Source organism: Macrotis lagotis, chromosome 2 (genome assembly GCF_037893015.1).
Source record: "Macrotis lagotis isolate mMagLag1 chromosome 2, bilby.v1.9.chrom.fasta, whole genome shotgun sequence".
Classification (NCBI taxonomy): domain Eukaryota; kingdom Metazoa; phylum Chordata; class Mammalia; order Peramelemorphia; family Peramelidae; genus Macrotis; species Macrotis lagotis.
The window spans coordinates 123,781,905-123,805,876 of NC_133659.1; the positions used below are offsets into that span (position 1 = coordinate 123,781,905).

General features: G+C 36.0%; 2 protein-coding genes and 1 long non-coding RNA gene across 3 annotated transcripts in view; 1 reads left to right on the plus strand and 2 right to left on the minus strand.

Moving 5' to 3' along the window:
• The window catches only part of SLC30A10 (solute carrier family 30 member 10), a 52,810-nt gene extending 39,707 nt beyond the window's left edge, over window positions 1-13,103 (minus strand). The window contains exon 1 of the mRNA XM_074222698.1: window positions 12,653-13,103. Within this exon, the coding sequence (XP_074078799.1) occupies window positions 12,653-13,103 (451 nt within the window). The remainder of the gene's footprint in view (window positions 1-12,652) is intronic.
• The window catches only part of LOC141513156 (uncharacterized), a 67,070-nt gene that overhangs the window by 42,908 nt on the left and 190 nt on the right, over window positions 1-23,972 (plus strand). Inside the window, exon 3 of the long non-coding RNA XR_012475727.1 lies at window positions 21,357-21,441. This is a non-coding gene — a long non-coding RNA (uncharacterized LOC141513156). The remainder of the gene's footprint in view (window positions 1-21,356; window positions 21,442-23,972) is intronic.
• The window catches only part of EPRS1 (glutamyl-prolyl-tRNA synthetase 1), a 64,119-nt gene continuing 61,990 nt past the window's right edge, over window positions 21,844-23,972 (minus strand). Inside the window, exon 33 of the mRNA XM_074222695.1 lies at window positions 21,844-22,215. Coding sequence (XP_074078796.1) covers window positions 22,065-22,215 — 151 coding nt within the window. The 3' untranslated portion in view covers window positions 21,844-22,064. The remainder of the gene's footprint in view (window positions 22,216-23,972) is intronic.

Consider the following 23,972-nt stretch of genomic DNA (forward strand, 5'->3'; position numbering starts at 1 on the left):
ATTCGTTATAGGGGGACAACATGATTAGTTTCATTAGGAAAAGCTGGGTTAACACTCACAAGGGTTAGCAACTACCCCTCTAGGTCTTAGAGGAATATTTGGTTGATTTATTGTACCTATCTGCATCTTGAGGTCACTGATAGTGGACCAGGGATAGCAGACTCTGTGGCTCCTAGGAGAGAGATAGAAAACTCCTTAATTGTACAAGGACAGGCAAGGATAGGTAATATATCTCTAGCTTCAACACTCAAGAAAACATGAAATGTCTTGATATTTTCCTAGAAACTGAAGTTATAATAGATAACAGTTTTTCCCCAGCAATTATAATTTTAATCTTAGAGGGAAGTTCAACTCCTGGGACTAGGAAATGTTTGTTGTTTCAGTCCACATTGCAAGATTACAAATAGTACACTCCTTGGTGTCTACCTGCAACTTTCAGGGATAGCAGATTTCCTTGAGGGAAAGACTAGAAGAGTAATTAGAAAGAGAACTAGAATTCTTATCTTAATTCATTACACGATTTTCTAAAGTTCTGAACTATATTCAGAGAAAAAATCATGATTTAGGCAGTTATTTATGAGAGAAAATCAATTTATTGTAAATAGGATCAATAAAAAAGATAATTCAATTTCTTCAGTGTCCTAAGAACTAAGTTAATATCATTTATCATAGAATTTCAGAACTAAAAGGAATCATTGAATATTACTAGAACTCAGAGAAGGAAGAGATTACTAAGGGTTAAGGTAAAGCTTCCTTCAGAAGTTAGAAATGACCATTTTTCTTTCAGAAAGGGTAGAATTTACATAAAATGAAAGAGGGATTAGGGAAGGGCACTCCCAGCAGCAGGAACAAAGGCAGATTTTTAGCGTCTACAAAATGCAAGGCAGCATCTCTTATACCCATAGACTTACTTTCCTTCACATAGTTGTCTCCTTAGAATTTTATCACTTCTCATATGGGCTACTGTTGAAATCATGTAATTAAATGGTCTTCCCTCAACCCACTCATAGGCATCCATCATTCAAATGAATGCCTTGAAATTTTCCTAATATACCATTCAGATCACTAAAAACTCACACTCAAAGACACTCCCTATTGTTCAACAGCAGGTACACAGATCTTTCCCTTCTCATAAATATAAGATTGGCAATATTTACAAAAGAGAAAAGTAATAAATGGAAAGATTGTGAGAAACAGGCATATTGATGCACTATTGGTGGATCTTGTGAATTGTCCTAATCATTTTGGAAAACAATTTGAAACTTCTATACCTCTAAAATTACTAACTTGGGCATACTCTGACCCAGCTCCTTTGACCCACTACTAGATGTTTACCCCCAAAGAGATCCATTTCTATAAACTCCACCTTTCAGAAAAAGGGAGGGAGGTACATCTTCTTAACTTCTTATTGAGGGTCTTGCTTGGTCATAATAATTACGTGTTGTTCCATTTTGATTTTACTGTTTCATTCATCTACATTGGTTCTAATCACTTCATGTTGTATTAGTTTATATGCCTTCCCTTGCTTCTCTGAAATCTTCATATCATCATTTCTCATGGAATAGAAATTCCTAATATTAGTGTTCCATAACTTACTTTGACATTCGCCAGTGAGTCAGCAGATCTTCTTAACAGATGCTATTTCTTATCTAAATTCTGTCTGTAATACCTCATCATGTACAGAGGTGATCCTGAACACAGGTTCTGGAAGCCCCTTTATTGTTGGAAGTCTTCAAACATCAATTCAACATTATTTTTTTGTTTATTTGGGAGAGGTTTCCCAGGGAGAAAGTTGGTCAGCAAGTAAAGAATTTTTGAAACTGAAAGATGCAAATTTTCAATCTCAGAACTGAGAACAAAAAATAACCACCTGCCTAATATTTGTCTTTGTATCCCTAGCATCTAACCCAATGGCCAACATAGTAAATCCTTAATAAGCTTGTTGATTGATTGTTTTATATTCCCAGTACCTCCCCTAACCCATAGGCACATAGTGCTTAATAATTATCTGTTGATTGATGAAACTTTAGATATGGAAGGGGCTGTGATATATGTGATGAAGGAAGTTTAATTCTATAGGTTTTGAATTATTTTAATGTCTCCTCACTGCCTCTCTTGATTAATCTATGGCAGTGTTATGTTCCACTCAGGTATCATATTCTAGAAGGTCATTTGCCTCCTTCCATTTTATTACCCATATTCTATGTATTCGTGTATATATGAGTCTATAAGTACTACCGCTGTCCCTTGGATATTTTCTCTGAGTTAACAGGTTTCATTTTATTATCATAAATGATACTCTTTGGAATAAGTGTTAGTAATTTTGTATCTTGGATTTTTTTTTCTTCTTCCCATTGCATTTTCAATTTAAAATTTTTTTGTAAAGTTATTATTAGTCTCAATCAATGTTTATTAAGCACATATCATATGCTAGATGCTGGGGATACACATGCAAATCTTACATGTAAGGTAATTCTAACAGAGGAGACAAGTACATGTATAAGGATATTCAGAAAAATATAAAGAGAATAAATACAAATACAAGGTAGTTTGGGAAAGATGGCACTCACTAGTAATTGGATACATTAGGAAAAGCTTCATATAGAAGATTTGAATTGAGTTTTGAAGGAAAAGAGATAAAGGAGTTAAGGAACAAATGAATGAATGAATGAATGAGTGAATGAAAAACTTATTGCATGTTTATTATGTATAAATACCTGTGCTAGGTTCTAGGAATTCCACAGAAATGTCCATTTTTAAGGAACTCACATTCTAATGGGAGACATAGTATATAATGGAGACTCTCCATGATATTCCAGATTCCTACTCAGGAACATAGCCCCTGATTATTCATGTCAAGTTACCAAAGTCACCTTGCCATCCCTTAACGGGAAGACCCCAGTTTCCTTGTCTCATCTGTTCTTCTTATAACTAGTATTAAAAAAAAAAGGTCTTCTCCCTCCAGGTGCCACCTTGGGATCCTTACCATCATGTCATAAGCATGGGAAGTTTCTGTCTCTTAAATGAGTGTAATTCAATTTTCTGTGGGAGAACCTGGAACTGAGGGGATCAATGGAACATTTTCCTTTTCTTCCACTCATCAAACATCAGTCTATATATGAATTCTTCTCTGCCCCTTCAGATTCTTCCCATCCACCTCTTTTTACTTAAAACACTCTTTGCATGCTTTAATGGGATATTTAGTTCTCCCTTAAAAACCTGATGAATGTTCCTCCTTTTATCTTTGCCTCTAACCTAGAGTCCAACTGACATGGAAATGTCACTTGGCCCTGGCAGAAATATGCCAAGCCACTGAAATTTTTATTGTATCTTCCATACTGACTGAAACATATCTTCATTTCTATAGATTGGTCAAGCACATATATTGTGTTGGGTAGTTCCTAAGGGAATCATTTATTTAGAGCAAATTTCCCAGTGTTTCCTCAGGCTTTCCACCTGCCTTATCTGGTACTGGCTTGTCTTTTATCTACATGTGTCACATTCCTGGCACTAAAAATAAATAGTAATTGTCCTTAGTTGTTATCTGGAAGGTCTTTTGAAGAAAGGGTAATTCATTTCTAAGAATTAGTAAATGTTTTTAACCTAAACAGCATTGAGTGTTCATAGGTTTTTTTGGGGGGGATCCCCAAAAAAGAGGAAGTGAGGAATTGAATTACTAAGTCTTAATGAAGAAGGATCATATTTTTGTTGCTGTTCAGTCATTTCAGTCATGTCCAATTATTCATAATCTCATTTGGAGTTTTCTTGGCAAAGATACTAGAGTTATTTACTATCCATCTCCAATTCATTTAATAAATGAAGAAACTGAGGCAAACAGGGTGAAATGACTTGCCCAGGGTCATACATCTATTAAGTGTCTGAGGCCAGATTAGAACTCAGGAAGGTGAGTTTTCTTGATTCCGGTTCTGGCACTCTATCCAGTATGGGTAACTGGGACACCACTGAAAAATTTTGAGCAGTGGGATGACATCTGTAAAGAAATGTTTTAAGAAGTTTATTCTGGAAATTGACTACAGCATGGAGGATTATTTGGAATGGAGAGAGATGTTTTAAAATTATATCAGTAGTTCAGAAGGGCTAGGAGGAGAGTAGATACAATGAAAATAGAAAGAGATAGACACAGGAGACATCACAATTGATAGGTCTTGAAGATTAGATATGAATGTAAAAGAAGTTAACGATTAGTCAAGGAAGACTGGGGGTCATGATAGTAACAATGAAGAAATGAAAAACTGCTAATAGAAGGAACTGAATCTTAGGAAAAAGTGAGCTCAGATTCAGGAGTAGTTGAAAATTTAGATGGAATTTCAGTTGGAAATACAGGATTGAGAACAAAAAGTAGATTTCATCATTAGAAAGTCAACGTTTGGGGGCGGCTAGGTGGTGTAGTGGATAAAGCACCGGCCTTGGAGTCAGGAGTACCTGGGTTCAAATCTGGTCTCAGACACTTAATAATTACCTAGCCGTGTGGCCTTGGGCAAGCTACTTAACCCCCATTTGCCTTGCAAAAAAAAAAAAACCCTAAAAAAAAAAGAAAGTCAACGTTAATATCATAGTAGGGATGAAATGATAGTAAGGTTGAGGAGTAAGAGGCATAATACATATAGATTTTATTCAGAGAAATCTGAAGGTGAAAGGGAGTTGGCAGATAAAGTTGACTTTTCTGAAGGTAAGGGAGAATTAAGATCATTTATAAGCATGGAGGGAAAGAACCAATAAGGAAAGTTTAAAATCATGAGAAAGAGACAGGGACAGAGACAGAGACAAAGACAGAGAGGATGATTAATTCATAGATTATAAATTCAGAGTTGGTAAGAATTCAAAAAGAACTGTGATGGAAAATGTCAGTCATATTCAGAGAAAAAATTATGGAATCTGAATGCAGATCAAAGTGTATTATTTTGATTTTTTAATTTTTTTGTTTTTTTCTGTCTCTTGATTTTTCACTTTTGCACAGCAAGTATAACCTGTATCAAATTACTTGCTATCTTGGGGGGGGAGAGGAGAGTGGGAGGGAAAAATTTTAGAAAAATCAATGTTGAAAACTATCTTTGCATATAAATATTAGAATTGAGTAATTAATTTTTAAAAAGAAAAAAAAAACCTACAAATGTTCAACTACACTACCAAAACAAAAAACAAAACAAAACAAAAAAAACTAGAGCTGGCAAGGACTATCAAAGTCCACCTTGTCCAGCTGAGACTAATATGAGGTTACATGATTTGACCAACATCAGTGAGCAGCAAAGGCAGAAATGTATTCCAAGTCCATTGCGTTCTGGTTTGGTATTATTTCCCACATTATAGGACATGTAAATGGAGACATTCTGTAAAGACTGTCGACAGGTAAGATTGGCCTTTACTCTAGATAGAGACAAAGAAATAATAACCATGACAATAACATTTTGTGCACATGTGTGCGTGTATATATTTGTTTCATATAATATCAGTAGAAACTAAGGAGAACAGATATATCTATAAGGGCATATTAAGGAATAGAGGATTCATTACATTTAAGTGGAGATGAGCAGTGTAGATTCAAACAGGATTCCCTGATACTCAGACACATCAGAAATAGAAATACTGTAAAGAGTAGTCATTTATGTCAAGGGGATGAACAGTTTTTGGACTGAGTGTGTCATATAGAAATTGTCACCATCAAATAACAAAGAAGTTGATGAATATAGAATGGATAATTTTAAGATTATGGGGTAGATTAGATGGTTACTGAGATCCATTCCAACTATGAAATTTTTTGATTCTGTATGACTGGAAAGAGAGAGGCAGCCAGTGGCTCAGTGGATAAAGTACTGGGCCTGGAGCCAGGAAGACCTGAGTTCAAATTCAGCCTCTCTCATTTCTTAGTTGTATGATCCTGAGCAAGTCATCTAACCTCTGACCAAATGAACCCACTAGATCTTCTGGAGAAGGAATACAAATTGCTGCACCATCACCATCAAGAAAACCTCAAATGAAACTGGACATGACCAAAAAGACAGAACAACAACAAATGACTGGGCAACAGACAATGGATTTGGTAAAGAGATTAGTGATAATCCTCATGGAGCAATTTCGTACATCTCCCTCCCCTTTGCAAAAATGGAAAATTAGGAGTATAAAATACTGGATTATGACATGTTGAATGATTTTCTTAAGAGCTAGGGCTAGAGACTGGATATGTGATTTTCCTTAATATTGAGAACTCTATTGTGAGGAAACTCCCTCTAATGATGCAGGCTGGCAATGAAATTTAGAATGTCTAGGATCAAACAATCAGTATTTATCAAGGATGGGACTTGAGCACAAGTATTCCATGGGCAACTCTCTAAATGCTACACTACACAATCTCTCTCAAAGTTATCAGATTGCTCTTTTATTTCTTTTTTCTCTCTCACAAGTAGGAACTTATTGACTAGAGAAAAATAAGGGATATGTTCAGAAATGAAAAATTTATAAAATTCAAGAGAAATCAACACAAATAAGAAAAATAAAAAATTTAAAGGCAATTTCAGTGACTTTGTATCTAATCCGGTGCCTACCATAATGCATTATGCATTGTAGTAGCACAATAAATATGTTAAATTGAATTGTTGAGCAACAGCCAGAAACTGTAAGCTAGTTTCCATTTACCCTTTTCTTTTTAATTCCAAAAGGTTTATCTTCAACTTTCTGAACCTTCCTTATCTTCACTAATTTTATTTTTCCTGTAGGGGAGGAAGATAGGGAGCACGAGGCAATTGAGATAAAATGCCATGTCCAGGGTCACACAATTAGTAATTGTCAAGTGTCTGAGGCAGTATTTGAATGAGGTCCTCCTAACTCCAGGACCAGGGTTCTATCCACTGCAACATCTAGCCCTATCTTAGCTAATTTTCAATAAAATTTCCTGAAGGATATAAATTTAAAAAAAAAGAAATTTATACATTTTAGTCAGTGTCTACAGCATTATATGAGGCAACTAAACAGATATAAAATGGTTATGAAGACTCTTCTTCCTAAATTCAAATCTGGCCTCAGACATTAGCTGTGTGACCCTGGACAAGTCATCTGTCCTCATCTGTAAAATGAGCTGGAGAAGAAAATGGCAAACTACTCCAGTATCTTTGCCAAGAAAACCTCAAATGGGGTCATGAAGAGTCAGTTATGATTTTTTTTAAAGTTTTATTTATTTAAAGCAATGGGGTTAAGTGACTTGCACAAGGTCTCACAGAACTCAGGTCCTCCTGACTCCAGGGCCAGTACTCTAGAGGCAGAAGTCAGAGTAGCATTAGGAAGTTTCAGAAAGGTCAATTTAGCTTTCCAAAATAATTTTTATTGTTCCTTGGTGACCTGTTATGGGTCATGAATGAATTAAGGCAAACAGAGATTTAAGTGACTTGCCCAGGGTAACACAGCTAGTGAGTAACTAAGGCTAGATTTGAACTCAGATCTTCCTGACTCCAGACCCAATGCTCTATCCATTGAACCACCTAGCTACCCTAATAATTAGAGCTTTCCAAAACTGGAATGGAAGATAGGAAGTTCCCTCTCAGTAGAGATTTTCAAGCTAACTGGACAACCACTTGTTGGGAATGTTATAGAGAAGATTTTTGTCTAAATCTGAGTTGGACCAGATGACCTCTGAGGTCCTTTCCAGTTTGAAATTCTCTGATTTTATGTGATAAATGTCACAGATAAAGCTTGCCAAAGTAACAAGTCAACAATGTTGAAAAAAATGCAGTGCTGAGATTGCAAATCATTCTCCGATTACTGACAGCCTGGCTTGGTCCATGGAAGTACTTTCACCCTAGGTGGGAGGGTAAATATTTGGAAGGAAATGGCGAACAAAAAGAAATTAATTTTTAAAAAATGTAAAGCTTTTCAAAGTTTAAAAGAAAAGGCTTTTTTTCCATTTGAAGTACATTTCAAAGTCCATTTAAGAAATGAGCCAGTTCTGTGAGCCTGTTCTGTCCTTAAGTCATATTGCTACATGGGGCAAAAAAGCCTCACTCATAAAGGGGAATTAAGCAGCAAAAGACTGTAGAAAAGTGCCTCAAGTTGAAAAGAAAAGTTAATTTGCATTGGCGTATCTGCTCAATCTCAAATTAAGGAAGCACATCTGTCAAATTCAGAGCTAAAATGTTATAAAGAAGAAAAGGCAAATGTTGAAAAACCAAATAAATTCAGCTTAATGAAAACTATACAACTTAACCAGAGTCGATTAAGTTGTATTGTGGTCCCAGAAATGAGGAGAAGGTTTTAGGTTGTAAGACCTGTCCTAGAGGACAGTGTTTACTGCCTTTGAACCTTGAACCTGTTATGTATTCTGCCCCCCTCCCACTTTTTTTCTTTTTTAACTCTACCTTTCACTTTTGTCCAAACTGTAATGAAACCCAGTTGAGTCATTTAAAACTCATTCAGTTCCATCTTGTTTTCATTAAAGCTACTACTTCAGAAGGTCCACTTCAGCTGCTGTTGTTTGCTATTGTTACAACTTTAAGTAGTATTCAAGTTGCATGGCTCTAATAGCTCAATGCCCCCCTTCAATTACACTGGGATACCTGAATAGAATGCACAATTTCTTTGTTACCATCTTTTTTGAAACTTTGTTGAGCCTAATATTTTTCTCTCATCATTGCCACCCAAATTTATTTAACGCCAGATGTGTATAGTAGAATGGGGAAAGAGCCATATAGCAAAAGGATGAAAGTATAGAGTAAGAACCACTGGAGATCACCCATGAAAATTTTTGTTTTTAAGAATTAAAAAACTCAGAGGACTCTACATGATTTGAAATGCTAGAACAAAAGATGTTATCAATTGTTTTAAAAAATTCTAATACAAAGAAAAGGTACAACATAGTAGATAAAAATTGGTACCAAAAAATTAAAGTCAAAACACACAACCCAGCTTTATGTTAAAGTTATAAATTACAAAAGTAGTAAGTAGGGGTGGCTAGGTGGCGTAGTGGATAAAGCACCAGCCTTGGAGTCAGGAGTACCTGGGTTCAAATCCGGTCTCAGACATTTAATAATTACCTAGCTGTGTGGCCTTGGGCAAGCCACTTAACCCCATCTGCCTTGCAAAAAAGAAAAAACTAAAAAGGAAAAAAAAAAGCAAAAAGTAGTAAGTAATCTATGCCATTAACTGCAATCATTCCTTGTGCCAGTTTTGCTTAATTGTTTTGGGGGAAAAGTCCTCATGGTGGTTGTGTTGGAGAGGTAGTTATTCCTATGTGTTTGTGGGGATGTATTTGTTGTATCAAAACAACAAGTATCAATAAAATGTTTTAAAACCAATGTATCTTACAAGGGTTCTAGCAATGTACAAATTCTTCCTCAATCCCAGTCTAGAGTGTAAGGTCTCTGATTTAAAAAATCATGTCTAACAGTGGGTACCAATCAATACTAACATAAAGAACAGGATGCATTTTACTCTTTCATTTTTATGAGAAAAGTGAAGTGGGGGAAATCTGTCAGTTTAAGAAATTTATCTGGCCTAGATGTTTGTTCCTCACTTGAAACTTATTTTGTGGGGTGAGTGGGAAAGGAGGAGATGGACATTAAAATATATAACTAAAAACATCACAAACATGAGACTAGAAAAAAATTAAGAAAGACTCTAGATGTGATATTTCCAATAAAAATAACCCTATATACTTCTAAAAAAATTGGTATACTAGTGATGAGTTTACATCAGACACTGATTTATTAATATATAGTTCATTTAGTATAATAAAACCAATGCTAATATGGTTCAGAATTTAAAAAGAGAATATGTAATATGGAAAAACTATTTTGCAGTTCATTTAGTGTAATAAAACCAATGCCAATATGGTTCAGAATTTAAAAAGAAAATATGTAATATGAAAAACTAGACCTCTACTTAATTGTTTTGACAAAAAGATTAACAGCATGGAATGGATCAAAGGAAGATGAATAATATTTTCTTTTGTCTCATACTCTAGGCTGCCCCAGGAGAACCAAGGCCGGGGGACCCATATGGTCTGCTCAGCATGAACAGATCAAAGGCTAGGATAAAAATTGGGCTTTGTGACTTTTTATTGTTATCTTAACATGGGAATAAAAATGGGAAAACACTCCCTTAAAAATGAGCACTTTGATAATATAATGGCCTTTTCTAATAATTGGGTCACAGGTGTCTAAGCATCACCATGTTATTTTTCCATATTTCTCATATCTGTTTTGCCTTCTCCAGCATGAGGACTTCAGTAATCTTCTTTAGCTATTTATAAGTATATAGATATTTATATTTATTTTAAGAAAAAGATAGGATCCTATCAACATTTCTCTCATTGACTCTGTTTCTATGTCTTGGTCAACTATTCTTGTCTTGCTTTAATTCTAACACAGAACAAAGTGTCATGTTATATTTTTCCCACATAATAGCTTATGTTATCAGATACAAAATCTTCAATTAATCAGAGGTTGTTCTTCACAAAAGTGTTAGCCACCATTCTAATTTATTAATGCCTTGATTTAGTCACTTAAAATTTTATTGAGCATCTAGCATGTAAAAAGCATAAACTATTTTTTTTTAGGTTTTTTGCAAGGCAAATGGGGTTAAGTGGCTTGCCTAAGGCCACACAGCTAGGTAATTATTAAGTGTCTGAGACCAGATTTGAACCCAGGTACTCCTGACTCCAGAGCCCAGGGCCAGTGCTTTATCCACTGTGACCCCTAGCCGCCTCCATAAACTCTTTTTAAAAAATTTATTTAAGGCAATGGGTTTAAGTGACTTTCCCAGGGTCCCACAGCTAGGCAATTATGAAGTATCTGAAGTCGAATTTGAACTCAGGTCCTCCTGACTTCAGGGCTGGTGCTTTATCCACTGTGTCACCTAGCTGCCCAAGGCATAAACTCTGGAGCTATACAAGAGACAATTTTTGCTCTCAGTGTGTTCACAATCTAATTTAATTGTGCTTTCCTTTTGGGGAAGAAGGCAAATCCTACATTCTCTGACAAATAACACTAAAATAGGTATACTCTTAGTATATCTCTAGAATGTATACAACTTAAGGACAATATATACTAACTCCAATTTATCCTGTATGTACCTAGTATGTTTGTATGATGCCTGTTCCATTAAAATTTGAGGTCCGGGATTGCTTTTACTTTCCCCCCTTTCTTTATAATGCTTAACATAGTGTTGAGTACATAGTAAACCTTTAATAAATGCTTATTAACTGATTGATTTGAAGTGCTTACCTAGCCCACCATAAGAAACTACAATTTACCAGTTGGCAGATTGAAATAAGAGTTTGACTAAGGCACTAGCCCCCTATATTTACATAATCTATCAGCATCCATGCCCTTTCTCAAGTCCTGTAAAATATATCTACTGCATGAGCCTTGGGATACAAGACCCCAGGAAGTGAGAGGGAATTGAACAGTATGAAGCAAAAAGAAAACAAACAAACTTGCAGTTCACAACATCCAGATGTTAGAAAGATCTTTAGAAAGAACCCAGGCCCAATCATCATGATACTCAAAGGCTGTTATTGGTAGGTTTGTTTTGTGAATTTTTTTTCTTCTGCAAATAGCTTTAATTATAAAGAAAAAAACTCCAATGGCAATAAAATAAGACACACTTCAGAATGAAGAGCCTCTTAAATCTGTTGCTTAGTTCCAATGTTTAATGCAATTTTCTTTTTTTAAAACAGATGAGCTAATGAATGAGGTGGGTAGGATACTCTTCCCTACTTGAGTCTTTTAGAAAATTCACATACAAATAACATTTTGTTTTTCTTGAATGGAACAAATCCAGGACAATGAATATGTATTCAAATAAGTTGTAAAGCTTTCAGCTCAAAACAAACAAACAAACAACACAGAGAACTTACTAAATGAAAAGCCTCTTCATTTTTCCTCTTTATTTGTGCAAAATATTCTTAAGCATCTACCAATCTTAAGTTTTTTTCCTACATGGTTACAAGTGTTTGGAGGAAGTAAATATTTTTTTCTTTCCTTTTTTCCACCCTTTTCTCATACTTTTTAATTCAGCTTCCAGAAATTGTTACGTTGTAAAATTCAAGCATTGCCATTTCACATCTAATTGGACAAAGACTTTTTTTAAAGAAAGTTCTTTGATCTATGATCATTTTTTTCTTTTTTTCAAACAGTTGGCACACTGCTTCTGAGGTTATCCTTCCATTCCTAATCCGAAGCACCTGTTTTTTTGTCTGAAGATTTTGGACTTAATGACAACTAATGTCCCTTCTAGCTCGAAATTCTATATTCACTGACTACATAGAACAGTGGAAAGCATACTGAATTTGTGATTAGAGGACTTGAGTTTGAATCCTCTCCCAGATTCGGCCTGTACGACCTTGGCAGGTCAGAACCTCTCTGGAACCCAGTTCCTATAAAATATGTAAAATGAAGAGGTTGATCCTAGGTCCCTTCCTTGATCCTATGGAAACAGTCTGCTCTTATTTAACTCCCTAGGAAGTTGAGAATGAAAATTTTTCTTCCTAGATAAGACTTTTTCTTAAATTAATTTTTTTAATTAAAAAAGATCTAATATCCATAGGTTATAATTTTCCAGGAAGGATGATGGTAAGAAGCTGGGTAGGAATTTGTTATAGACACAGAGCAACAAAATGAAGAGGTGTCACCCTTAGGCTATTTACCTGCTTCAAGGTCTCCCTGGGCCCTTCGGGCAGTGCAGTAACAGCAGTCTAGAAAGACAATGTAGTTGAGCACATTGAAGAAGAGTCCAATAATTCCAGCAAAGAGGACTAGTAGGGCTTGTTCTGTCTTCTGTGGGTTGATATACCTCTTGACAGCTTCAACCAGGATGCTAAACATCAGAGCCACAGCAAAGATGGAGTTGCCAAATGCTCCCACAACATCAGCACGAGGCAAGCCATAAGTATTCTTCCTGTTCTGTGTGATTGTGCTAGCCCGGACTCCAAACAATCCTATGATCATGGAAATTAGGTGAGAAAGGACCGCAAAAGCATCAGAGGCCAAGGAGAGGGAGTTACCAATGTATGCAATGACTAGTTCCATCACAAAGAGAAGTAGGCTAACCACGGACATGAGAACTAGGCGACAGCGTCTCCCAGTGTAACGCCCCATGTTGTCTTGGCCCTGCCACTTGACTCCTCCAATGCTCCGGAAGGTCTGGGCCCAGTGGGAGCAGCTACACAGATTTCTCGATTACAGCTCCAAGGATAACTCTCTCCTTCAACCTTTCAGGGCTTGTCATATTTGGAAAGCACTTTTTATAGGCCCCAGTAAAGCAATAAAATGGTTTAAAGGGCAATTAAGCAAGGGGACATCACGTGAGCCCCAATGGGGAAATGGATGACTTGGGGAACCCCAGGCTTCAGCTATACCTTTGTTATTGAAAAACACCTATCAAGATGGAGAAAGCCCTATGCCATAAAAACTAGGTAGAAGTTTATCATCACTTTCTGCCTTCCCATGTTTGGAGCTACAACATGGGATGCACAACTACCTTTAACAAAGCAAGATTTATCTAATATAAAAAAGCCACCTGTTTTCTAAGCTGTTTTGCAAATCATTTAGAATGCTACTTGCTGCCTAAGAGTAATTTTAGGAGATTAGCACTGAAGTTAGCCAAAAGGTGAATATTTGAAGTGAAAGGTTTGATTTCAGTCGATTTTCATTGACTTCTATTCTTAAACATTCTCCTTAAATTCAAAGACAAATATTACATTACATACTCTTCCTGGGAAGATATACTTTCCATTGTTGAAGGGGGAGGAGAGAGAATTTGCTCATCTAAGGTTCAATTATCTAAATTCCTCTGATCCCATACAACCCAGGAATTACTTCCTAGTATTTTGGGACATGTTAACATTTTAGAGTGTTTGTAACTTTGATAATTGTTAATACTGTAAATGTTTCTCCCCTGCATTTTGTATGTTAATAAAACCTTTTTCTTCATTCTAATACACTCTATAAGTGGTGTGTATTAAATTTAAAATGTCTTAAAAATCATGACACGAATTTAGAAATCCTTTTCACATTGTAATAAATTGAGGATTTTTCTTCCTCTACTATTTCAAGTTGAGATTTTTCTTTTAAACTGATTCTGTTTCCCAGAAAAGATGCATTTGGAATACAACTAAACTATTTCTGAATCAGATTCACATAACATCTCTCCACCTAAGCTCTGCTTGTCACTTAATTTTTCTTTATCATGATCCTGTGAACTGTATTCTTCCTAGTTGTAACAAATGCATTGAAACTACTCAGATTTAGGGGCGGCTAGGTGGCACAGTGGCTAAAGCACCAGCCCTGGAGTCAGGAGTAGCACCTGGGTTCAAATTCGGTCTCAAACACTTAATAATTACCTAGCTGTGTGGCCTTGGGCAAGCCACTTAACCCCATTTGCCTTGCAAAAAAAAAAAACAAACCCTAAAAAAACCCCAAACTACTCAGATTTAAAAGAAAGCAGGGATTATTTTAGTCCCTTGGTCTACCACATAGTGTACGTAGCACATTACAACTTTTGCAGTAAATACTGAGTAAATATTTGTTGAATGAACAAATCCTTGCTAACATTAGTGAGAAAGACAAATATGGTCAGCAGGCAGGACTAGGAGTCAGAAGACCTGGGTTCCTAGTCCAGTTTTGCTGTGAGTTTAAGTCATTTTACTGCTGTTTTCTCACTTGTGAGATTAATAAATTGGACTGGATGATCTCCAGGAATGCTATAAATCTTAACGTGATGAGATTGATCTAGTTGAAGATAGGAATTATTTTTATCTCAGTTTCTATACTCAGAATGCTTTTATTCATTTAATGCCACTACCTAAATATTTAAACCATTAGAAACCTGTCTTCAAAAGAGTCCGACAGGCTAATGTCTATCTCTCATGCTGAAAATAGCTTAACGTGATTTCTAATCTTTTATTCGTATTTTTAAGAATTTGACTAACAATCTACAAAACATACTGTAGCCCTTAATAACTTATTTTAGCACATTACAACTTTTCATTTCATTAAGCAATATTTTGACCTACAACAAACAAGGTACAGAGAAAAGAATGCCAACCACAGTTGAGAGTCCTGGGTTCAAAACTGAATTTTGACAATTTTCTATCTAAGCAATCTTGGCAAAGTCCCTTCATGCTTTAGGTATCAATTTCCTCATACATGAAATAAGTGAGATTGGACTAGATAGAACTTCCATGTTCTCACCCAATCTTAAAGCTATATTGCATAAGCACAGCTACACACAAAATAGAAGCCAATGTATTGATTGACTGCCCTCTCTCCCAAATGTTGATAGATTTACTCTTTATTGACATTACTGACAAAAGGCTAGAGCAATGTAGGGGAGGGATTGGGAAGGAGTCACATTATAATGAATTTTAAGAATAATTTCTCCTGCAAAAACAAATTGAATAAGTTTAGTACCTATCAAAGTAAAATTTTATAACATAAAGCAAATAGAAACTATTACATTTAATGCTTTGACTCGCTGCCTGTTGACAAATACACATACCCACAAACGTGTTTATGGATACACCTTAGTTATTTCAAGTTAATGATATTAATGGATTTTTCATAACATCCCAGATCAATGACATCATTTTATTCACATTTTGGTGCTTGCTTCCAGGCTATTCTTCCTAATGGCAAACTTCAGTGATAGTAAACTATTTCCAGATACACTGGTAAGACTGCTCAGCCTTATCTTCTCTGTTTCCCCAATCAGATCCTGTTTATTATGATATTTCCTTATCATGTGACTCATGTGAATTGGGTTGGGCAGACTCATCTGTAGATAACAGCTCAACCAATAGTCAACACTTTCTTGGCATGGTTGAAGTGATGAGTAGAAGATCAAAGGTGAATTTAGGAATAAAGTTCCACCTGCTCCTTCCAGACAGGAAGCTGCTGGCATCAAACTTTTGGTGCTGAAAACAAATAAAAATTGTCAAGATAGAAACAATATAGTTATATGACAGAAGAGAACTATTAACAGCTCAGGTCAAAGATAAACAATGTGACCTACTTTGACTTTCCACACCCAAAATACCAACCCCTTGTTTATTTACCATCTGCTTTCACTATAACTCTCAGAAATCAGAGATCAGTTGAAGATATCTTTGAGTCTTCCTCTACAATAGATTAAATGACTAATGTCTTAGAGGCCCTCAACTGCCTCAATTTTTAGACAAGGGCACTCAAGTTCAGTAAGATTAAGTCACTAACCCATTGTCACATATCAAAAATAGGACTGGAACCTAAGTTGTTTGATTACATAGTCAGCACTCTTTCTATTTGCCACAATGCCTCAGCCTATTGTTTACTTCTGTTCTGTTAAATTACTCATTAGTTATATGTTGTAACCTGATCACACTCAACATATGTTCTTTATTATCCTGTGTGATAATCATTTTTAGTTCTTCTGAGATTGTTATGTCTCACTTCTTGCAGCTCTTCAACATTGATGTAGTATTGGTTTTAAAAATAGGAAATTTTGTCTTCAAAAGAAGCTTGGGGTAATTAAAAGAGCTTTGCAACTTTTTGAAAGATAAACCATCCACTTCTGTTCAATGCTGAGTCCGACTTTTTGTCCATTTGTACTATTTGTTCCAGGGCTGCTTTCCACCTTTGATGTCCACCTGAGCCACCTAACTCTCACCTGTGGCTCCAAGAAGCTGTAGCATGCACAGTGGTCACACCTCAGTGAACTGTTTCAACAGACACCTACACCGGGTTGAGGGTGACAAGGGGTCTCAAACTCATTGGTGAGTAGTGGGGGGTGTCTACCCCAAGCGTGTGAAATCTTCCACTGGTGGAATGAGCAGAGGAGAATATTTCATTCCAACAGCCATGAACCAACAGAAGCAGGGGCTGTGGAGCACTTAGAGCTTGATCAGACAGTGAAGACACCAAAGTCATCCACTGCATCTAGAGCCATCACCAGTTGTCTCGACTCTGTCTTGCTAGGCTGGATCATGACTTTGGAAGAGAGTGAGGCAGTTGATTTCATGCAGCTCTACCTCACTTTAACCTAATTTATGCATACAACAAAAGATCACTCATAACTATTTCTCCTGTGGTGACAAACTAGTGACGAAGCAGCAAATGCAGATACACTGGGAGTTGTAATCACAACCCTGCACATGGGCGGCCCTGGGTCATAGGTTGGTCATTTCTCCACTGAAAGTAGCAGTGGGATTCGGCAGTCCTTGGATGACTGAGCAGTCCTTTTAAGGATTGTACTGCTCACCCCTGATGAGGAAGGGGCTAGAAAAGATGCTCTAAAAATTGTCTGCTAGCGAGGAATCCCACAGTTCAGTAGTCATCAAAAACATTTTCAAATTAGATTCCACTCACTATTGGTGCATGGAATGTGCACACACTCAGACAACACAAGATCTAACAGACATGAGAGATGAATAGCTTTTGTTGTGAGAGTCAGAGGTACGGAATCTAAATTAACAGCCTTGAGGGAAACAGGACTGGCAAATTAAGGCTAGCTTACTCAAGTCAGAACTGGATACACATTTTTCTGGAGTGGTGGCAGTGAAAGGGAACACTGTGAAGCTGGGGTAGGTTTTGCAATCAAAAATAATTTAGTCAACATTCTTAAATGCCTACCAAAAGAAGTGAATAATAGGCTCATCACATTGAGATTGCCACTTCCAGGAAAATGCCATGCCACCATCATCAGTGCCTATGCTCCCACCATGATGAACACAGATAAAGAAAAATTTTGTGAAGACTTGGAGACCCTTGTCATCAATGTACCAAAAGAGGACAAGATTATAATTCTGAGTGATTTAAGAGTGGGTTCAGATTACCAGACAAGGTAGGAGGTCCTTGAGAGGAATTGAGTTGGTCTGATCCAGCCATGGTAGGACACACTGTAATTTGTCTCAAACACGGTGATGCATTTTGGTCTACTTCGAAAGACAAGAACCAACCAACCAAGCTATGGTTTTGGCAACATTCATTTTTAAAGAGCAAATAATGACAATGAAGCCAAATAAATTCACACATTTGCCATAACCAAATATGTCTCATCTTACATCCTTGGTCCTCTGGAGTGGGTAGGTCATTGTATATAACAGCTGTATAACAGACACCTTCACCCACTTGATGATTGCTGATTCTCTGGGGCTTTTTCTTTTTTATCAATGAGAGCTGAAATTTTTTCACCATCTTCACCTTTAAGAATTTCTTCCCCCAGACCTATGAATTCTTTATTGTTTCCAATATAGATCTCCTCTGTGATTGCTTGGTTCACCCTAGCTACTTTCCCTGTCTTTATACTTAAGTGATATTTCTGTCTTCCATATAAGCACATCCAGGACTCTGATATTGAATACAATTGTAATGGTTAGGTGGACCTTGCTGTTTAAGTGTCATAAAACTTTTACAGATTTCTTCCATTTTTTTCCTGTCACTGTTCTTATATTTTTATCCTTAAATGTGCTTAGGACAACATCCTAGTGTTTTCTTTTCAGTTATTTTACCTTCCACTGATTCTATTTTTGAGGTGAAACTATTCCCCATTAATTCATCATCTTTTTTCATAAGTTTACAAATGAGTCTATTTTTCTAAATCCAAGTTGCTTTGTACAGGTAAAAGTATCATGCTTACTGAACCAGATCTTTTTCATTTTTTTAAAATCTCCATTATGACAATTGATTTATCTCAGTTAAATTTCGGTATAAGTGTTGACTTCTCTAGCATATATTGTGCATTTTTCATTATTATTTAAATAGTTCAGGATGATGTCTTTCATTCTCAGACATCTCTTGGCAAGAGGTCAAGGGAGTGATGCCATGACATGCCCATGAATTGAATTTGAGTGAGGGGTTGCTGGGTTGAGTCCCCAGTCTCACTTTCTCCTGAAACCATCTGGTCCAGGGACCAGATATAAATCAGGACTGGAAATGACTTGGACACATCAGGGTAAAGTGATTTGCCCAAGGTCACACAGCTAGTAAGTGTCCAGTGTCTGAGGCCATAAACTCAGGTCCTTCTAGTTCCAGGGTCAATGTTCTATCCACTGCACCACAGTAGTTTAGGATTGAACTAACTCAATTGCAGGTCATTTTTTTTTCTTTCCATTCTTTGTCTTCAGGCTTTTTTTAGTATCTGACCTTTGCTCAGAGGACTATGTACAGAAAGTTGATTCAGAGATATTTCCACATCACACATGTCTTTTGCTATATACCCACATTACCCCATGTATGAGATGTATCCTTTTTTGAAAATTGTAGGGTCTAAAAACTGGGAGTATCTTATACAGTGGTTGAGATTTTTTACTTGTATTTCCCGCTTTTTTCACTTGTTGTCTTTGCATTAATTGCTTCACATTTGTTGCTGGTATATTAGGTTACATTTTGCCATGTTCTGCCCAGAAATGACCCAGATAAGATTTTCATATAAGTGCTGAATTCAAGTTCAAAGTGATCGTTTCCAAAAGTGAATGGAAACCATGCTGCTGAAAGTTTGGTACTTTTCCAGCTGAGAAAACAATCCAAGACTGGCTATGGGAAGAAGAAACCCTACGGAAAATGCTCAGCAGAAAAGGCCACAAGAGGCAAGTCAGCAAAATAACCTGATTTAGAGAGGCAACTGAAGATATGACTTGAAGAGCAAAGAGCAATTGGAATTCCTGTGTCTACAAAGATGGTTCAGCAGGAGGCCAGAAGAATTGAAGAAAAAGAAGTTCCTGATTTCAAAGGATATAATTGGTGCTTCAGGTTCACGAAACAGAATGGACTAAGTATGTGTACACAACATCTCAGACTTGTCCAAAAGATGCCTGAAAGCTATGAGCACAAGATCCTTGAATTCCACGATGAATAAAACTTGAGTTCAATAACTTTAATACGTTTTTTTCACATTCCAGGCCCCCAAATTAAGGTGTATCTTATTTGTGGGAGCGTCTTATACATGGGGAAATTCAGTAATCGATTTCATTTTGGGGATGCTATTCTGTGCTCATCATCTCAAATGCCTGATTCTTTTTTTCAAGTAAAATATTCACGATGTAAAGGCATGAGAATTTTGTAGTCTACAAGGGTGTGGGAACTCCTTTCTGAAACATAATTCCTACTTCTTAAATAGTACTTTCAAATATGTTGCTTTCGTAATTCTCAGTTATTCTCATCTTTTCACTGAGGTCACCAAACATCAAAATGAATGCTGATTCAAATCGGAAGGTTTGAGAATTTTTCTACCTTTTCATTTTTTACAATTGAAGTTGGTATAGAAGTTGCAATTATGAAAACTTTTATGATAAGCTTTTTGTCAATACACTTTGAGCACTGCAGTTATGATAGTCAAGCATACCATAACATATTTTTGTATTCAAAAGTAAAATAAAATCAATCAAGAATCATTCATTAAGCCCCTACTATGTATCAGGTACTGTTTTAGGCGCTGGAGATAAAAGGATAAAATAATCCCCACTTACAAAATTTACATCCTAATCAACAATTAGTTTTTGCATCTTTTACCTTTCCAAGGAAAATCTGTGTCCATTTGGTTGCCACTTCTTTTATTTTTGGTTTAACATAACAAGAATGTCAAGATTTACAAGATGCAGCACTATGAGTAGTATGTCTTTTTGTTGGTCTCATATCCAGAGAAATCAAAACAGCCAAATTAAAAGTTTACTAACAACCTAAAAACTAAGTGTGTCTTAGCACCCCTTATTTATTTGAAGGCAGTTGCATAGGATTGACATCATTTTCTATTTTTCATTTTTCATGGGATGAAAACATACCTGAAACTCCAGTCTTACACCTGGATGTCTCATCAAAAGATAGAGATAGTGCTCATTCTCAAGAATAGACTTTAGGGTCTGGTAGGTTAATACCATACTGCAAAGGATTTGACTATGCAATGAAGCAACAATCTGCTTTCTGAGGACTAACCTCATTATATATGGCAAGTCTCTATCAGTAGGCTAGCAATTTGTTAATGAACTCTTTAGCCCTGGCAACCATCAGAAGTATAATGAATAAAATTCCTGTATAATAAATCTTTATTACACTTGTGGTTATTTGGATGTGTGCATAGGTACTAGCCATTACTGAACTTTCAGAAGATGATATATTTTTTTAAGTTTTTGCAAGGCAGTGGGGTTAAGTGGCTTGCCCAAGGCCACATAGCTAGATAATTATTAAGTGTCTTAAGCCGGATTTGAACTCAGGTACTCCTGACTCCAGGGCTGGTGCTCCATCCACTGCGCCACCTAGCCACCCCTAGAAGATGACATTTTCAACCTGATATTTTTAGATATGAACAAATGAACACATTCTGCTCTTTACAGCATCCTTTGTAATTAAAACACAAAGATTATCCTTACAATCTTTTCACAGGATTTCCTGTATTAAATGAAATTTGGTGTAACTGAGTTTCATTCAGGTCATCATAAGATTCATGTCACTCATTTCTTCTTAAAATGTAAGTATGAGATTACCTTAAGGGATTAACCAGGGGAAGATGGATGATATTAGGAGATATCACTGTTAAGTCTGAATGCTGTCAGTATTCTTAATTTTCAGTGACATTATTTTTAACAATGTCCAAAGGCTTATGAGGATTCAATTGAAACACCACAGTGGAAATTAGCTGCTGTGGTAAAAAATTTTGAAATTAAGACAGCAGTGCTAAGAATTCCACCCTAAGATAATGGGAGCAACAATCCTAGCCCCCTATACTGCTGTTTCCTACCTAGAGTCATCTATAAAAGTCAAATTCAGGGACTTTTAAAAGACTTATTAAATGCTTTTTTACATACTGTTGTGTCTAAATTTCTACATTAAATTTTTTTCCACACAAAAATTACACACTCCAGATAAATGCAAATATGAAGCAACATATGCTCACAATACATATTTATTGTTAGAATTGTTTACAGAAAAGTCTTTATATTACCACTATTTTAAGAGTATGATGATTTAACATAGCCTCTTATGGCTCTGCTTTTGGAATTTTTATTTAAAAAGTCACAAAACTGGTTATTTTTGAGATGTCAGTCTTATTTAAAAAAAAAAAGTTTAAGAAGCTTAGCAGTAGCAATTTTCCTAGTAACTGCGACCAAATAAGGTATAGAACTTGGCAGGCTTGTTGCCACAGACACATTTGGTTCCAGGCTGCAGCTCACAGAGAGGTTTGAAGGGTATACAAAGACTTTTTGCTCCCATGGATGGGGCACCAGGTTCAAGATCTTGATCTCTGAAATAAGAAAAAGAATTCCCCTTATTTGTTTTTATTTATTTATTTGATAACTCTATTATTTCCTTAATTAGAATACACAATTTTTCACATTGACTTAAAATTCCTTACACTTAATACAATAATGATGATATCAGAGCTCAACTTCATTCCAAAAATATTTATCTGGGTGCCTTCTAAGCAAAGCACTGTGATAAAGTTTTTGAGAACCGTGAGGCACAGAATGATTAAGACAAAAACTAATAATCTAATAAGAGAGTTAAAATAATCCACATATAACTATGATGCAAAGCAGGATTTGCTATGGAAGGAAAAATTAAGTGCCATGAGGATTAAGGAGGGTCACACTTGCTCAAGAATATTCAGGGAATGTTTCAGACAGGAGGTGAAACTTGAGTTGGACATTAAAAATAGGCATGACTTCAACAGTTTTTTTTGTAAACTCTGCTACTGAATCCTAAAAAATAACCACTTCTGAAATTAACATTCAAAACATAGGAAACACAGAAGATACTTAAGAAATGCGTGCTGAAATGCCACTACTAAGTCTGCATCCAGAGGAGATGAAAAATCAGAAGGAAAAAGACTGTGTGTACATATATATATATACACATATATATATATACACACACACACATATGTATATAAGGATGTTTATAGCAGCTCTTTTCTGGTGGCAAGGAACTGAAAATTGAGGTGATTCTTATCAGTTGGGGAATGGTTGAATGAACCATTATGTGGTTTATGATGGAATACTATTTTGCTATAAGAAATGATAACCAGGATGTTCTCAGTAAAACTTGGCAATGATTTACATGAGCAGATGAAATATATTATGAAAATATATATTATCTACAAAGTAATAGCAATATTATATAATATTCAGGTACAAATGACTTAACTTTTTAAAGCAGTGCTGTGACCCAAGAAAACTTTGAAGGACTTATGATAAAAAATGTTACCCATCCCCAGAGGGAGAATTGATGGTGTCTGAATACAGATTAAAGCACACCTTTTTTAAACTTTATTTTTCTTGAGGTTTCTATTTTTGGATGGAGGAAGATTATATTTTCTTTCACAACATGACTATTATGAAAATGTTTTACATGACTTACACACTTTCAAATTCTCAATGGGGGTTGGGAAGAAGTAAGAAAAATTTGGAATCCAAAATTTTAAAAATGAATGTTAAAACTTATTTCTACACAACTGGGGGAAAATAAAATTTAAAAAAGGGAGAGACAAAGATGTCAATAAATAAAACTTCAAAATGTGTGTGTGTGGGGGAACAAGAAACGTTTGCTGACTGATTTATCATTGCTTGGACTATAGCGATAGTTTTTCTTTCATCAAACCAGAGATGGGTGACATTGTGATATTCCTAAAGCTCAGCTCTTGACTCATGCTTATGAAGATTCAGTTGCTTCCTATTGCCTCTAAGATCACATACAAACTTTACTGTTTGCCTCTGAATAAAAGGACCAAGGAAATTTTGTGCCAACTGTTGCACCTAGTCCTCAAGGATTAAAACTCTTCACAAACTAGCTCATCTATCCTTCCAGTCACTCTAGTCCACCCCAAACTGGCCCATTTGCCATTTCTCCCACATTATATTCTAACTCCTGTCTCAATATCTTTGAATGATCACATTAGAGCTCAAATTCATTCATCCATTGCACTCCCTTCTCATTTTTGCCCATCAGAATCCCTAATTTTCTTCAAAGTTTAAGAGCCAACTCCTATATGAGGCCCTTCCC